We start from the raw sequence: 18,670 nt of genomic DNA on the forward strand, positions 1-18,670 counted from the left end.
CTTTGTTTGCTGATGTTTGAGGGGGCTACACAGATGCTGCGCAGGTAAACAAGATCTAAGAATATGATCCAAGAAATGGAAGCTGGAGATTCCGATGGCTAACTCCATTATTTTCTTTGGCTGACAGCAAAAAAGGCAGGCCTTTCTCAATGGAAGCTGTTAGCTGGCGATGCTCTATCGAGAGCTTCGAGGACGACATGCTAATCACTGCAAACAATCAGTAGAATATATCTCATTTAGTCGATATAAGACTAAACATGTATATCAGTATAAAGTCTTAAGATATTGATCCTAAGACTTGAGAACTGATAAAGGATGAATCCAAAAAGACATCTCTAAGGATAAAAGATCATACTTAATTTCTCTATTACTCATAATAAAACCATTAATCTTCTATTTGGTACTACAAAATGCCATGGCACATGTGGACGCTCGTCAGCATTTATGCTTAAAGCCTCAGGATGTCCCACTGCTTGGCTTTCTCCACATGCTCCAAACATGAGAACCTCACGGCCATGTTCACACTCCTCGGGACAGAAGCTTCGAGCTCATAAGTAGACGATAAGAATAGCCATATTACTCGTAAAGATATTTCCGGCTCGCCAACCTGCGAATTGATATGGTTATTTATCCATGGCGCAGTGTCGGTGAGCGAATGAGCTCCTCACACAGCATTCATGACATGGGAAATCTCATTTCAAGATCGAGAGAGAGAGAGAGAGAGAGAGAGAGAGAGAGAGAGAGAGAGAGACAGTGGATAGGAACAAGCAAAGTGAGACTGATTGACCAAAGAAGACGACGGCAGCTGATGTTGAAAGGCCATCACTCGGAGTCCAAGTCTTTGAGGTGGGTTTAGGCCACCTTCCAATTGTGTTTCGGTACAGTAGGCTTCTTTGCATTGACGACTTCGACGAGGGTTGCTTTGTGCCAACGGAGTGAGATGTGCGGTCGTTCTCCACTAGCTTTTGGGTGTTGGTCACGGTGGTATGCTTCGTTTGTACTTTAGATCATGTTGTTGAAGGAAATGACCACAGCGGTGTGGGGAAAAGTCCTCAGAGGCTACTTTGCCATTTGTCCAACCCTATGATTTTTAGCTTACTATATGCGACGACAACAGGTCACAATGTCTTCGGAATTATATCTATGATCGAATCGAGAGAAACCAAATCTCTTTTCTTTGACCTTCTTGTTTGTCTCATGACATAAGTATTCTTCATTGATTCATCTCATCCAACCACGATTATTTTATATCGTCTTAATATATAAACATTATATTGCTAATACTCTCTTAACAAGTCGAAAACAATAGATTTTACTTAATCGTAAAAAAAACATCTTTATCTCTAGATTAAGTGTTTACGTCCCTTACACTACTCAAATATTTTTTTGATTCGAGCATCAAATAGATTTTATCAAGAGCATCCATACCATTAATTTTACATGATCTCATCACCTCGGATAAAATTACCTTAGGCGAAGTCGGAAATCATATTGGCAAATATCCTTGGATTAAGGGAAGATTATTTAAAAAATTTACTAAGTCGAATAAGATTTAGTGGTATTGAATAGGAGAACAAATTTGACCTTATTTATTTTTGATGTTTCAATTTCTCGATCTACTATACACTGAGATAATAATATGTATTAAATGTGAATGGCTCTTAAAACTATATTTTAAATCTACTATATTTGGTTACAGTTATGCACACTTTTTCCAAGTGCCATAAATTAGGTTTTCATGAGATTTGACTAAAGTAAAAAAATTAGTTAAAATAAAGGATTTTTAATCAATCATTCATCTTAGTAAATAGATTAATTATTTTCTTTTCACTCAGGAGGAGCACTATCCTCACCTAAATAAAAAGTTAATCAAGCTTTTTGGTTGCATAAAAGAATAACAAAATGTAAAAGACACAACACAAGTAATAACTTTTACTCAAGTTTAATAAAGCAAAAGTGAAGCAACACTTGCAACTTACTGATTATTTTTTACATTTTGTCCTTAAATAAGGAGCACTAACCTTATAATTTATTTGATCATGACTTTGATAGATCACCTGAGTGATTTGCTTTTTGGTTGGTGGGTGGTAGTAAATTGTCTCTTCTGTTGATCATTAGCCTTGCTTCCAAGGAAAGCCATGTACTTAGTCTGTGGGGATATATATATATATATATACCTCCATAATATGAAAGCTTATATATATCATCACAATTAATTTTTGGTAACTATAAGTTATTAATTTACTAAAATACCTTTAAAGACTTATTATGATTCTAAATATATTAAGATTATTTTAGGATGACGATAAGCATGACGACGATGAGACGAAGGCCGTGAGGTTTTACAGTATACAAAGATAAGATGACAAACAAGTATATGATGATAGTGACGAATGAATGACAGAGATGATGAGACGAAAATGACAACGAAGACTAGGGGTAATTTTATTTTTTAGAAAATAAAGGGTATTTTACGGGAATAAATTAAAAAAGAATCTATGTGGAAAAAAATAAAATTTAAAGACTTTTTTAGAATTTAACAACAATAAAAAAAACATTGGTGCCTAAAGGATTTTAAAGGTAAAAGAACATTCACTTTACCATCTTTTCTTTTGCTTTTTTTCATCTTACTTAATGATGGTATGGATTGTCGGTTGAAATCATGATACACTTAAAGCAGAAGAATAGCAGTTTTCCATCATTTTCCTAGCCATGCACATCTGTCTCCCTGCCCTTTTGGTGCTGTCTGGATTCACATGCCTTTCATGCAACTGGATCCATCCTTCACTTTTTTGAGATCTCAATTTGTATTATAATATAACATTTCTGAATATAAAACCAGAGTGGTGTTGTTACTTCACAGAGACACAATTTGTGCTTCTTATACTGTTTGACATTTCATTGTGAATGTGAAGGTGAAGTCTCAAATCTGTATCAGAACTTTATAATTACTGAAAACTACTGCATATGAAACCATGCAGTGCTGTCACTTCAGGGCAGAGAATATGCATCATTGAACATGATGGATCTGAAGGTTGAATTGTTTTGATTAGAGCACATCCTATTCCTATGATGTTTTGATTGTTGCCTTGCACATGCTGTGATCAGTCAAGAGTAACATCAAAGGAGAACAAGCGTTAATGGAGTATGAATTGTCAATGTCAACTTCTTGGTATCTTTCAATTGACATGCTTGTAGCATAGTTTATGTACAGGTTTCTAAACTTTTCTTCCCAAATATCAAATGTAAAAGATGTCATATTCTCTGTTCTGAAGATTAGGAAAGCAATGCTGTGGTAGTAAAACATACATTTTATTCTTATGCAGAAGAATTCTATGGAAGAATTGTCAGATCCTGTGTCTGAGAAGCATTCTTTCTTCTCCTGCAACATGGAAAATATTGTTTGTGTAAAATATTAGATCCATGTACACACAAATATGGAAAATATTGTGTGTGTGTAAAATATTAATTTCCGGCCGGGCCGAGCCGGGCCGGTTTCGAAAGCATGTTTCTAGCCCAAGCCAAATATATCCACAAAAAAAAAAAATGATAGATTGGCTAATCTTTACTGTATCAAAGAAAAATACACTTGATAGATTTTTCATCAAGCTTATCATTAAATCCATCAAAATTCTGTATACAGCAAATGCATAAAAAATTCTGTAGATCTGAAGTCTCATGCCTACTGTAAAATAATTTCTCATACTGTGTCATTAATGCTTTGAATGATGTTCTACCAATGAGGTACCACTGTGCAGTTGGTTTGCACTATCACAAAATTGCTCCAAATTTTATTAGGAATTATGCTTTTCTTTGTCTCAAACAAATGACAATTCTTCCTTCTTCTCTCCAGTCATTATGATCTTTTGTTGATGTTGGTATGGCCCAATCCAAATTCTGTATCATGGATACACTTTGCTCCTCATACTCTTCTGGCTAGGCATAAGATACATTCATAAATGTGTATACCCCAAAAAACAAGTTTTAGTAATTAAATTATTATTAATTTATTTTGTCATGAAATTTATATATTATGTGATCCTGAAAATTGCTCAAGTCTTCAACCTAGTGCTTTCATATATATTCTGAAGGAAGATGACTATTTAGCTATGGAGGAGTTCACCAAAAGAAAGATGTTTTAGTGACCATTTAAAGAAGTTAGTCATATAAAATAAAAATATTATTGCTAATCACACAGCAAATGCACTCTTATACAATATTAATGATAACTTTATGATGTAAATTTATGATAAAAGTTCTACATGGTAAAACATATCATTAGGCCATCAGTTTATAAGCTTGAACATATCCTATTCTAACAAAATTGCATCAGACTGGGTCTGATCTATTAATCAGCTAGTATGGAGTGATGATTATAATTATAAGGAATTCTATCTGTCTGCAGATGCCCAATCATAAATAGTTCTTCAAAGAATTCTGCATCCTTAACAGCCCTAATTAGATTACCTTTTCTATTGTGATATAGAGAAAATGAAGTCAAATCAAACCAATAACTGATCAATTTTCTCACCTTTGTGGTAGCAGGTATCTGTCCTCTAAAGAAACATCTGCAGTCTAGATTTGGTGCAATAGTACTCACAGTAGAGAAAAAAAAGAGTGAAGTTATGAGACATTGATAAGGAATCTTGCAGTTGCCATGAGAAATTCATCATCATGAATAAGTCCATAATTTATTAGGGTTTTTTTTCCTAATAGAAACAAACTCTTCAATTATTTTTTAACCCCTCAACCAAAATAAAATTAAAAGAAAAACAAGGAACAAAAGAACCTACCTACAATACTGACAGAGACAACCTACTGTCCATGTCTACCAGAGGGTGGAGAAGAACAAACATTATCAATTGCATTCAGTGGTTTGATGGCTATTACTTGCTCAAAATACAACCTCATGTGTACATGATCATCTACTCATATGATCAATCATTTGTTGTGCTGAATTCTCCTCATGATGTTGAATTTTGTGCATAAAAAGTCAGAACCTACCACCAGTAGCACTGACAAGGGCTCCAAGGACTTGGTGAGATTTCCTATTATAATCTGACAGATGGAACAATTTGCTAAGCTATATAGCAGGTAGACATTAATCTCTGTTTGGTGAAGAAGATTGGCCACCAGACAATATCTCCATAAAAAACTACTTGATGCAATTGCAGGGAGAAAATGGTTTGATTCCATGAACAATGTCACATCAAGTTGAGGATAGTCTTTCAGTAGAACTTGAGCTAATCATCCTAAACTTATCTGGTAGGTTCTTAGCAACAAGCAACCAATGTGGCATCATAGTTTGGTACTGCGATTCTCTCGTGTCCAAATAAGAACCAGATGGAGAACAGACAACAGGCTCATTAAGCCTGGAGAGCCCCTCCTTTGAGGACCAAGGAACAAGTAAAGAAAGAGAGAATCGTTCTGAGGCATTCCTATCATGGAAAGGCTCCTTTCTAAGAGCTGGGAAGAATCAAAGAAGACATGGCACATAGCAGGCCCTGCAATACTTGGATCAGTCTTCCAGTTCTCCATTAGCTTCGTCACTGCCGCCTTCGCCGGCCATCTTGGCGCCGTTGCGCTTGCTGCGGTCTCCGTCGCTCAGAACGTCATCGAAGGCTTCGCTTATGGGATACTGGTAATCGTGTTCTTCCCCAGATGAGTCGTCGGATCACGCGAACTTCCTCCATTACCTTCTTCTTCATCTGTAGTTGGGCATGGGGAGTGCACTGGAGACTCTCTGCGGCCAAGCTGTGGGTGCCGGGCAATTCCACATACTAGGAATCTACCTGCAGAGATCGTGGGTCATCACCTTGGCGACGGCCACTGTCCTAACTCCACTCTACGTGTTCACAGCGCCGATCTTGAAGCTCTTGCGGCAGCCGACCGACATCTCGGAAGTAGCAGGCGAATTCTGCGTCTGGGTGATCCCACAGTTGTTTGCTTACGCTGTGAACTTCCCGCTGCAGAAGTTCTTCCAGTCTCAGAGGAAGGTTTGGGTGATAACTGAGATTGCTGGTGCGGTGCTCGGCCTTCACATCCTTCTGAACTGGGTTTTCGTGGTGAGACTTGGCTATGGATTGGCAGCAGCAGCCATCATCGGGAACGTTTCGTGGTGGCTTATTAATCTGGCTCAGATGGTCTATCTGTTCTCCGGTTGCTTTCGAGATTCATGGACGGGGTTCTCTCTGCTGGCCTTCCAAAACCTGTCTGCTTTCTTCAAGCTGTCGCTCGCGTCAGCTGTAATGCTATGGTTGGTGCTCTGCTGCAACTCCTTCAGATTTCTTCGGATGTGTTGACTCATCTGTTGTGCGATTGCAGCTTGGAGCTCTGGTATTACACTGCAGTGATCATCCTCGTGGGCTACCTGAAGAATCCAGATGTGGCGGTTGCTGCCATTTCCATCTGGTTAGCTGTTCTTCCTTCGTGTCCATGATTCATTCTTGAGTTCCGCACAGTAACATGATCTGATCCGATTGACAGCATGAACTACCAAATCTGGACATTGATGATTACTCTGGGATTCTATATTGCAGTCAGGTAGCAATCCATCTCCAACCTCTTAATCTCACCAAGCAAACGGTTCGCTAACAAGTTGAATTCTCTTGTTTCTTGCATCAGCGTTCGAGTATCGAATGAACTAGGAGCGAATCGACCCAAAGCAGCAAAATTCTCTGTGGTCGTTGTTCTAACCACATCAGTGTTGATAGGCACAGTTTTCATGGCCATGGCTCTCATCTTCAGGAAGAAACTGCCGGAATTCTTCACAGATGTGCCAGAAGTGATCAACGAAGCATCAAAATTGGGGTATTTTCTCGGTGCCATAATTCTTCTGAACAGCATTCAACCTGTTCTCTCAGGTATTCTTCTCTGTGCCATATCGAAAACCCGAATCACATCTAACCATATCAGTTTAAACGATTCTCTATCAAGTTAAAATATTTTCTTTCCTTTCTCTTCGACGACTTATTTTATCCTTTATCGAACCGAAAAGTAGCATCGTCTCCTCAACTATTGCAGGAGTGGCAATAGGAGCAGGTTGGCAAACCTCGGTCGCATTCATAAACTGTGCATGCTACTACCTCTTAGGATTGCCTGTTGGAGCTGTTCTTGGATTCAAGCTCAAGTTCGATGAACTGGTGAGCCACTGAAAGAAGGTGTTCATTGTATCGATCAGATGATGATACGGCTGGTGAACACATCTTGCAGGGCATTTGGATCGGGATGCTAATTGGAACGTTGGTGCAGACCTCTGTTCTACTGCTGATTATGTTCAGAACTAAATGGCAGAAAGAGGTAATGAGTGTAACACATCGAAAGTTTAGCCCCTTTTTTTCTCGAAGATTTTGTTTTATTTTTCTTTATTTCGTCTTTGATCGACAGGCCGCGAAAGCAGAAGAGCGCGTAAGAGAATGGGAAGGAAGAGTTGAGCTTCAATCCATCTCACGAAGTTGAGAACTGCTTCATGTCGAGTGCATTATGACAAACTACAGCAATTTGGACAAATCATTACCTCATTGTTCTCTATTCTTAGCAGAAAACACATGTAATCATCAATTAGATCACTTCCAGATTCTGAAACCTTCTAATTTTTCAGGAAAAAAAAGAAGAGAAATGAGATCTACAAAAGGTTATAAGTTTAACTAAGTTTACGGTATTCAAATTTTTATTTCTAGTATTATCTATTAAGGTTTTTCCCTATCTTTTCTCTCCTCGTACTATTAACATTAATTATTTTTATTTTTTTTGACTATCGTATCGATAGTTCTGCCGAGCATATGTTTATATCATATTAAATAATTCTCTCTCGTCTAATTCTCTAATGAAACTTTACATAATTATTCACAAAAAAAAATATTTTTTCTTCTTATCCTTTTATCAATCCATATATCCATCTCGATATTCTCATCACAATAATATAATTTTTTAATTATCTAATACTTAAAATCATAAAGCATTACTTTGTTTTTATTATATAAGTAAGTCACTTGATATTTGAATTATTGAATTCGTTAGGAGCGAGCCTAAAATAACTTCTAAGTCTAAACCTAACTAATTTACTGGTTATATAAACTTTGACTACAGTAAATGTTGAAAAACAAAACTGTGGCATCAAAAGAACAAATACAAAAATAATAATAAATTATAATACAACTCCAAAAATACTTAATAGGCATAAGATTTGGGTGGCATCATTTGACTACATCCATAAGGAAAAATTCAAATTATTTTACTATGAAGAGCAATAATAAAAAGAAAGCCCTCTTAAGCAAATCCAAACTTTAATCCAAGCTTAAGCCCTTTTTTACATATTGTCACATAATTCTTGAGAAAATTTTTTTTTTTCTTTGTTTGAAAATTTTCTGTCCTCTAATCACTCTATTTTCAATGAAGGAATCCAAGAAATACTAACAGTAAGTCGGTTGCCTTATCATGTTGTATCACCTTCTCTTGAAAGCAGGTAAGCTACGTACTGTGTAGGCCAGTCCAAAAGTTACACAGCACATCGAACAAACACTTGGCGTGCAAGAGGGACCGACAAAGTACACAGAGATAAGCAATTCTCCCACGAAGCTCCCTCGAACTTTCATGGCGTACCGGCTCTCGACGTAATCCTCTTGCACCGCAACTTCCATGCAATTTACGACCCTCAGCTTCGTGTGCATATATATAGCATCGCTTAATCCACAGACGATGGCCATGGCAACCATGTCTTCTAAGCTATCCAAATCCCTCTCTCCTAAGCGATCCAAGCTTAGTCTGCCGCTCTGTTGCAGCCAGGCTGATGCCGCTGCCCCCGTGGCCTCGCCTCCCCCCTCCTCCCCACGCAGGGATCGCGTCGATGAGCTCCTCCAAGTCTTCCGCCACATCGATCAAGATCGGGATGGGAAGATCTCCGGCGTGGAGCTGCTCGGTTTCTTCGGCTCCATAGGCGAGGAGATGCCGATGGAGGAGGCGGAGGCGGCGATCGCAGAGCTCGACTCCGACGGCGATCGGCTTCTGGACTTTGGGGACTTCCTGAGGATGATGGAGAGGGAGGAGGAGGATGACCTGAGGCGGGCGTTCGAGATGTTCGAGGTGGTGAAGGGGTCGGGGAGGATCACGCCGAAGGGGCTGCAGAGAATGATGACCCGGCTCGGCGAGGAGAGTTCGGTCGAGGACTGCAAGGCCATGATACGGGCTTACGACCTCGACGGAGATGGCGAACTTGACTTCCATGAGTTCCACCAGATGATGAGTTAAGAGTCTATATATATATACTCATCATCTAATTAGCTTAAAAGCTTGTAAATTAGGCTATACTATATGAATAACAATGAATCCTCGTACTATATCTAAGTTTTAATATGGCAGAAAATATTGTCATATTTATGTGTGTGTGTGTGAGGATAATTAAGGATGCTGGTAATTGATAAGAATTTTGATTTTTTTTTTCTGTGAATATAGATTAAGGGTGTACAACCATGTGATTCATATAAATCTTATATCAAATTTTTTTTATATTTTTATTATTAATCTCTTGATTTTATTTTTTTTGTTTCGAGCGCTTCTTTCCCTTTTTCCAATATTGTTCAGATTAATAAAGCAAGGTGAGATTAAAAACTAAAACAGTTGGGTGAAAATGATAAAAACAGTCAGTAATGCAGTGAAAAAAAAACTAAATTAGATATATTATTTTATAAAATAGCTTAAGTGTACAAAATATGATGGATAGTGATAGGGAATATATACTCAATCAATCGTAATTTAATATGTAACCATCATGTCGACAAGAGTCTATGACAAATGATTATGGGTTGTCTTTTATTTTTATCGCTCACATGAATAATAAGTCAAGAAAAAACTAAAATATCCCATGGAATATTCTACGCCCTTTAGGACGCATATGCACTCATACACATTGAGTTATTAACTAGAGCATCAATGGATCAAATAGGAAAATCTCTTTCGACCTTGATCTTAATTGTAAGTCGTACCTCAGGAGTTAGACGTTTTTACCTTAGATAACCCTATGCATATGAGTCTGGACCACATAGAGCTAACCAAGATGTCAACAATATTTTTTCTTATCATTTTTTAAGTTAGAAGTATAGCCCAATGTCACAGAAACACTCACCCATTGACACAATATTTTCATTCAAGGATGATAGTGTTGATTTCTATATTTTGATAATGAAATCAATTGATGAATTTATAAACTAATAAGCATTTGAGTTAAGTGACGCAAGAGAAACTTCGATCATGGACTTGAACCATCGAAAGATACATTGTTGAAGTAAGAGAATCATACGTTTGGCCGGAAAGCATCATGTCAGAGATTGGACGTCGAACTAGAGGATTGGTCGACGTATCGAAGGATGAACTTTGTGCCATGAGTTCAGGCATCAAGCTAGAAGGATTGAGTATTATTCCAGAAGATCAAATGTTGTAAGAGGTCTATATGTCGGGCAATACGCCAAAGAAAAAGACGATACGTTAGAGGTTAGGACGAAGTGTTGGATGAGCAAATGTCATGCCAGACAATGTACTGAAAACTTCATAAGTGGTTATATCTTGATCGGAGTGACTTAGAGTCTAATTGAGTTGGTTCTAGGCTGTAACTATGTCAACTTAATTAGAAATCCACTAGGCTTGAACCAGCACTGAATTGAGCATATTAAAAGACTAATTTAATTACCTGGGGTTGGGCTAGGCAATGGTACTACTTGTGAGCTAAAAAGTATGGATTATGCTTTTCTGAAAATCCCAATGGTAGTACCGCCAATGTTAGCGGTAGTATCGCCCAAGCAGGCGATGGTATCGCCAAAGCCTAGGTTCCCAGGCTCTATACGGTGGTAGCATCGCCCAGCGTAGGCTTGAAAAACCCGAGATTTAAATTTTTGACTCAATTTTTGAAGTCATTTGGGGTTTATAAATACCATACTCATGCTTGCTTAGTAAAGCATGAAACTTTATGATTTGAAGTGTGTAAACTCTTTTGAAAAGTGTTGAGTCTCTTCCTCCTTGAGTTTAAAGATTATTCTAAGTGAGGTGTGAGGTTTTCTTATAAAAGAGATGTGCGAAGGTTCTCTCTAAGCCTATGAAAATGAAAAGAGTTGCAACAAGGATAGTTAATCCTCGCCTATTGAAAAAAAAATTGGTAGTGAAAACCGATGGCCTCGAGGAAAGAGGAATCAAGAGTGGATGTAGATCAAGACAATAGAACCACTATAATTGTGGTTTGCATTTCTCTTTATGCTCTTTCTTACTATTACTAACTGATTTAGTTGCTCACTATTCTTACTCACATTTTAAGTTAAACGTATTTTCGATATGTATTTTTTGATAAAATTTTTTTAAATTAAAACTTTATTTCGAAAGCACTAAAACAAATGCTGATGCTAACAGGCATGTTATAAGTCATTGCCCCACTTTTGTACTAGTTAGCATAACATGCAATACCATGAATTCAACCATGATCACTATCTCAACCGCCACAAGCTCCAGCACCCATCGATGTTCCTCCACCTGACTTGGTGTCGACATCTCAAGAGCACAAAAGACTCATCAAATCGTTGGTCGAGAGGGCACTTTGCTCTCCAACCATAAAATTCAATAGATCACACCACTACTCTATCCTATATGAATTTGAGACTCAATCGGTAGATTCTATGGAGGATTCCTTGTAGATCTAAGTATAACAAATGGATCAATATTTAAAGGAGATAAGAGTTTAAACAATCCAAAGGGAAATGCTGGTTGACCCCACCTTGGGTTAGTCATCATTCACCTAGAAAATCTAAGAAAAATCAATTTTGCTAAACTTTCACCTCCTGTTGTTAGAAGCATTCGATGATAGTGTCGACTTGATGGAGCACATTACAGTTTTTTATGATAAAATTTCATTGTATGGCACTTCAGATACCCTAATATGTCACACCTTTCCAACCACGTTAAGAGGCCCAGAATGAGAATGGTATATCTGCTTGAAGTTACTTTCTATCATCTCTTTTGCCTAGCTCGCGAGAGAGTTCAAACTTAACTTCTTTAGAAATGTGCACTCGAGACCATCGGTAGTGACGCTTCTTGGTCTGGGGAGGAGGAGACACTAGTAGACTTCGTCATATGCTTTACTAATGAAATTCGAAATGTAGTAGATATCCATCCATCGCTTATAATATATACATTTATGATAAGTCTCAAACCCTCTTATCGGTCATTAGTGGAAATGATAATGGCAATAGTGCTAAAGGTACTTCAGAGGATTAATTAATACATTATCATCGAGATAATATTCTCTGGTAAATATAAGAAGTCACACAAGAGGTCGAAGTAAGAGTGAGCACAATCCATCTCGACCTCGAGATCACCATGGCGAAGGAGGAACAAATGACCTGAGTTACCTTGCCCAAAGTCCAAGCCGACCCCTGAATATGTCTAGAAGTAAAGTTTTTCTATAAATAAAAAAAGGGCTCTTAAAAGATTCTCACCCAATGAAGACTCAATTAGCAAAAAGAGATGGGTTCAAATACTATCAATTTCATCAGGATTATGATCACGAAATATAGGATTACCGTAAGTTGAAAGAGAAAATTAAAAGACATACATCAGGGACACCTCGGGTAGTTCATCCAAAAAGTGTCGGGAACCCTCACCCCAACCTCAAGGGTCAATGGAAAGATAAATTTACATCATCATTAGTAGATTAGCCTTAGGAGGAGATAGCTCTTCGGGTCATAAAGCTTATGCCTGAGCTACCATTGAAAAATGCTCGAAGATAGAGGCCAATCTAGAGATAACCTTCAAGGAGGAAGAGACAATATCTCGACCTGAACCATGATGATACTTTTGTAGTTTATAAAAGGATGATCAATGCTCGGGTGAAGCAGGTCATGATCGATACAAGTAGCTCAAACCAATAACTTCTACTTAGATGCTTTCCAAAAACTCGAGCTCTCAACTAATGACCTTACCCTTATGACTTCTTCGTTTACTTTACCTCTATGAATTTTTCGTTGACATGATTATTGGTGATTTTGTCTCCCCTATCGAGATTGTGAATTTGTATGCCATATTCGAAGATAAGCCTTGCTCCAAAATGATACTAGCTAGATTCATGATGGTGGACATTTCTCTGCTATAAAACGTAATCATTAGCTAACATATGTTGAACAAATTGAGGGTGGTGGCATAGACCTACTATATGGTGATAAAGTTTTCAATGAGAATTGACATTTGAGAGCTAAGAAGCAACCCAAGGGAGCCACGCTAGTGTTGCTTGATGATCTTCCTACCAAAGAAGGTCTAATCCAAGGCACCACCTATGGACCCCCAAGACTTCGCCAAGTTCACCGTACATCTTAAATCAGCAGAACTGCTGATTGAAGCACTCCTAAATATAGCACGACCTCATCAAGTTGTCAAGGTTAGGGCAACACTCCCCTTGGAAAGATGGGTGCAACTCATAAACTTTCTTCTAGAGAATATTAAGGTGTTTGCGTGGTCACCGAGAGATATATTGGGAATCAACCCCAATGTAGCTCAGCATCACTTGAACATTACTCTTGATGCACAACTAGTGAAGCAAAGGCTTTATAAGTTTGCTCTCGACCGCCAATAGACAATTAGTGATGAGGTAGATAAGTAATTAAAAGCTGGGTTTATTGTCGGGTTGTAGTATCTCCAATAGTTTGCCAACGTTATACTTATTAAAAAATCTAATAAAAATTTAAGAATATGTCTTAACTATGCCGATCTCAACAAGACATGTCCGAATGACAACTATCATCTTCCTCATTAAAGGTCACTAGCTCTTTACATTTATGGATGCATTCTCAAGATATAATCAAATTAGAATGGTATCAAATGATCACAAACACACTTCTTCTATCATCGATTGATGCACATATTGCTATCGGAACATCGATATCTGCCTCCCTCCTCTTTTCCTTGAAGAGGACCTTGAACTTCGGGGGCCCTTTGAGGATGCTGGCACCTTAAAATAAAGAAGCACTTCATTTGACTTATCTGCAAAAATCTGATCCCCCTTAGGTTCCTCATCCCATCGAGGGCAAGCCACCTTCTTCACGGCTCTCTTCTTCTTTGACTTGTTAGTGTAGGAAGGATGGTTAGATCGAGTCGGGCCTAAAGCTTCGAGGGATGACTCATGAATAGTAGCTAAAGGAGCCAAAGAGCTACCATCCTACCTGAATAGGAACTAGTTCTTTCTTCTTCGAAGGTCTATACTTACAAAAGATCAAAACCACGAGGCTATAAGAGTTAGCTTTCTTTAAGGTACAAAAAGAAAAGAGGAGGCCAAGATGTTTAAGTTATATCTCGAGGAGCCAAGCTGAGACCAGCATCGATTAGTTAGTTCTTGTCCATCTTTTGAACAACCTTAGAAAAAAAGAGTATATCTCTCAACTAGAGCACTTGATCCGCCTCCCTATTCAATAAGAAGGGAAATGTGTTATTAAGGGGGTGTGCTGACCAGGCGAGGTTGAACCTCTAATCTTGATATGAACTTATAAGGAAAAATCATTCATTCTATCTCTTATTGTTGGAAAGGGTTCCACTAATCTCGAAGCCATCCCGAGTAACCAAATAGTAGTAGTTTTTTTCTTCATAATCAAAAGTAGGCAACATTCTCTGATGATAAGATGATATTCTCTGATTAACACTAAGTAGCGTTACTGTAATCACATCAAATATTTAAGTTAGGAATTGATTTTCTTTCCTTACTTGTTATTATAATTTAAGGAAATCTTAATCTACTTCCTTGTTTATTGATATGAATTAAGGAAATAACTAGTAAGTATTCCAAATATGATGATATCATATTTGTTAGTATATTAAATGGAAATAATTTATATTAAATAAATATGAAAATTAAAATTTATTTCCCTTAATAGAGGCTCACCTCCTTCTATTTAAAGGGAGGGATTTCTCTCCTTCGTTCCTCACCTAGTCGAGCCTGGCAACAGGAGGAATGAGGAGTTACACCCTGTTGACAAGAGAACGAGGAGTTACACTCTGTTGGCAAGAGGTAGGTTTCCTTGCTTTTCTTAAATTTAAAAGTTTTAGTTTTTATTTTGATTCTTTGAACGTTGAAAGCTTGTAGTTTGAAAAAATATTTATCAATTCTTTAAATGTTAAATTTTTTTATTATTACATTAAAGTAATCACTTGTATAATGTTGACCCATGATTAAGTTTTTATTGTAGATTTAAAGATGTTAAAAATTTATATGTTTTATCTGATATTTCCTAATATTACTATTTATCTTTAATCTTATCTGAATTAAAATATTATTAGATTAAAATATGTTATCTAAAATCTTTTGTGATATTCATTAATTTGAAATTTAAAATATACTATTCTGAATGATTTAGAATTTGACTAAATATGTTAAAATTTTATATGTATTGAAAGTATGATTTTTATGTGAATTTAGAAGGTTATTTCATTATATTAAAGTTTATGTCTTTTAATATATTATGATTTTCATTTAAATTAGAATGTTATTTTCTTGTTTTAAAGCTTATCTCCTTGTCTATCATTCAATGCGTTATTATGTTTTTTGTTTGTATTGCTAATGAATATATGTTGCGGTATGAAATTATATATTATTTGGATTGAAATTACTCACAAGCCAGACCCAACCCATAGGTCAGGCCACAGCCTATTAGCTAGGCCTAATCAGTAGACCAGGCCCAGCCCGTAGGCCAGGCCCAACCCACGGATTAGGCCTTGGCCCGTAGGCTAACCCAGCCTAACCATCATGGGCGGTCACATGCGATGCACATGACCAGTTCCATGGGCCAAGGCTGGGCCAGTTTTGTGTGATGCATGCCCAGTCATGTATAATGCACATGACTAGTAGATGAGCTGGCTTAATCTAACTCAATATTATTGTTGGATTTGAGCCCAAGTATTAATTGAACTAAACTAGGCTTGATTAGTCTAGATTAATTCAGGGTGATTCCAAATTGATTAACTTATTCAAGTTAGTTTAACCTAAATCGAACCTAATCTAATCCAAATTATACTAGTCTAGGGTGGTTTCAGACCAGTTAAATAAGGATTAGAGATCGGTTCAGTTAGGTCATAGTAAATTGAGTTCAATTGGATCAATTGAACTAGAGTTCAAGTCAATTGAGGGCTAATTTATATTATTTGGTATTGATGATATTTAAAAGAAATGTTTAAATGTGTTATTTCATCCCTATATGGACATGACTAGTGTGAGATTATGTTATTTCCCTGCCAAGGGCAGGTAGGGCGATTCCCTTCGAGGATTAGCGGGCCGTCAGACGTGGCGGCTGGACGGTTCCTCCATCCGCTGTTGGGAGGAACGTGTCCCCACTTTGGCGGGTGTGGAACACCACTCCATCCGCTATTGGGAGTGTGATATGAGTTTGCCTCCATCCGCTGTTGGGAGAACACATACTCATCCCATAGGATAAAGCCTCTCCATCCGCTGTTGGGGGAGTGCTCCTTCGGGTATTTAATATACATCAATGGGATAATTGATTGAATTTTGGTCATGTATTTATCTTGATTTGACTTTTGGGTTCCTACTCAGCGTTGCTGAATTTTCTTTGTTTTTGATTTTCAGAGCAGCCTCCCTCTAGTATTAAATCGGATTCCAGTGGAGAGCGGACCTTCCTCTACCGCTAGGTAGAGTCACTTGGATGACTCTTGAAGTTAACATCACTATGTTTACTTTTCTATTTGTAATTTGATGAATAAATGAATTGTAATAAATGGTTATAGATGATGAATAAAGTGATGTTTATCTATTTGGCCTGTGGAAATAAATAAATACAAAAAAAAATTCAGGATGTGACAGCTACAAGTTGGGCACTATATGTGAGGTGATATCCTCCACCTTTGGAGACAAGATACCATCACTAAGTGGAAGGAAAAATTGAGTCTCGCCTCTAGAGTGTCAGAAAACAAGTAAAGGAACCAAAACATATGGTCAAATAGATGATAATTGGGCTAAGGGATTTGTAGATCAAATTCAACTGAGATGGAGTACTTGGTCCATAAGTGATCCAAGAGTTATAGTTATGCACTCAACATTTAGTATTTGTCGTATATACTTTTCATATACTGTAGGGCTCGAAGAACCTTAGGGTTCACGAGAATTAACTCCCCTAATGAGGGAGAGGTTAGGAATTTCCCTACCCTTGGGTTGTCCAAGGATGAAGCATTGATCTCCCGATTGATAAGCAGTCATAAGATTGGAAGGAACTAAGCACGAGAAAGGAAAGACAACCCAACCTATGAATGTGGGGGTTGAAGAGCGTGATGTTGGAAGATCGAGGTGTTACTGAGTCGACACGCCGAGAGGATAAGAAGCTAAAAAACTGACCTGGCTTGGATGCAGCTAAGGCTAAGTAGAAGTGGCTCCTAAGAGGATTTTAAAGGCTCAAATAGAGGAATGAGGCTCAACCCCCCATGTTCGAGGGAAATTTATAGGAAGGTGATTAGTCTCTCTCCTCCCATAATGATGATAAGTGTCTCCTCGGATCATTTCATAAGGGATGTTGATTGATGAAGAGGCATTTCGAAAAAATATACAAGTGGCCCAAGAGATCGATGCACGAAGACCGATACATAAAAACCTTCTTGAAAAGCATGTAAGTGGCCCAAGAGATCCATAGATAAAGACCACCTCGAAAAATGCGCATGCGACCCAAGAGACTGACACACAAAGATCATCTCAGAAGACTCAACTTACATAAGAAGAAATTCACCATAGTGCAAGGCACAAAATAAAAAAAGAAAAATACTCGAGGCACATAGATCGGGAGGCCAACCCCTACCTCTAACTGATGGAGATTCAAAAGTTCGACCCTTGCCCCCGCATAAGGCGTAGAGGTCGAGAAGCCCGACCCCACCTTTACTCGATAAGAGGCTAAGAGCAAGTTGTCGAGGGCGACTAGAGTTTATCTTACCATGGAATATCAAACGTAATATTTTGTGCCCTTTAGACTAGGTACAAAAGTCCATCTTCGGGTGGGGGAAAATGGGGCTTATGATTTCTCACTATTTCATACACCTTGGGCATCGAAGAGATCGAGTCGGAAAACCTATCCCGACCTCAGTCTTAATGCATGTGGTACCTCGAGAGCTTAACATTTTTATCTTGGAGATATCTCGGATAACCTTATATATTTAGGTTTGGAGTATATTAGATTAACCAAGTCATCAATAATATTTTCTCTCGTCATATATAAAACTCAATTAACCTAAACCTTTCATCCCCTATCTTTTAGAAAAAGAATAAAAAACAAAAAGAAGATACCACTTCTAAGATTTTTACTATTATCATCGACTCCCACTATAAGAAGCATTGATTAATGTTTGTAAGCCAATAAGCAAGTGTGAAGGCAATATTGCATGGTGGGTCCAACGAGCTTTACATGTATCAGTGTCTTCTTCTCTTTCTCATTCAACCTGCCAAATTATTACTGTACTCCATGTGTGTTCTGTATATAATATTATGTATAAAATGCAGGGCATTTCAGCGTTTTTGTTGTGCAGTTTATCCATAATGGCAGTTTATAATATTATAATGGTGACCTTATTATAATGGGGTTTAATCACCGGATAGTCAACACCATAATTGGCCGGTGGTCAACAAAGAAGATGCTCTCGTTCTCGCTTTTGAATATGC

The 18,670-nt window shown here is 37.7% G+C and overlaps 2 protein-coding genes across 2 annotated transcripts; both read left to right on the forward strand.

Annotated features, from left to right (window-relative positions):
- Nucleotides 1–5,322: 5,322 nt before the first annotated feature.
- LOC135594399 (protein DETOXIFICATION 29-like) lies at nucleotides 5,323–7,646 on the forward strand. The gene is made up of 8 exons (XM_065084780.1): nucleotides 5,323–5,641; nucleotides 5,715–6,256; nucleotides 6,325–6,411; nucleotides 6,487–6,543; nucleotides 6,625–6,863; nucleotides 7,024–7,142; nucleotides 7,213–7,299; nucleotides 7,387–7,646. The coding sequence occupies exons 1-8, from the start codon at nucleotides 5,444–5,446 to the stop codon at nucleotides 7,456–7,458; spliced, it is 1,401 nt and encodes a 466-aa protein (XP_064940852.1). The 5' UTR covers nucleotides 5,323–5,443; the 3' UTR covers nucleotides 7,459–7,646.
- An 862-nt stretch (nucleotides 7,647–8,508) lies between these two features.
- Nucleotides 8,509–9,515, forward strand: LOC135594400 (probable calcium-binding protein CML41). Its single transcript, XM_065084781.1, has one exon. It carries the CDS (start codon nucleotides 8,638–8,640, stop codon nucleotides 9,244–9,246), a length of 609 nt encoding a protein of 202 aa, XP_064940853.1. The 5' UTR covers nucleotides 8,509–8,637; the 3' UTR covers nucleotides 9,247–9,515.
- The last annotated feature ends 9,155 nt before the right edge of the window (nucleotides 9,516–18,670 follow it).

The sequence above is a fragment of the Musa acuminata genome, chromosome BXJ1-9 (genome assembly GCF_036884655.1).
Source record: "Musa acuminata AAA Group cultivar baxijiao chromosome BXJ1-9, Cavendish_Baxijiao_AAA, whole genome shotgun sequence".
NCBI lineage: Eukaryota > Viridiplantae > Streptophyta > Magnoliopsida > Zingiberales > Musaceae > Musa > Musa acuminata.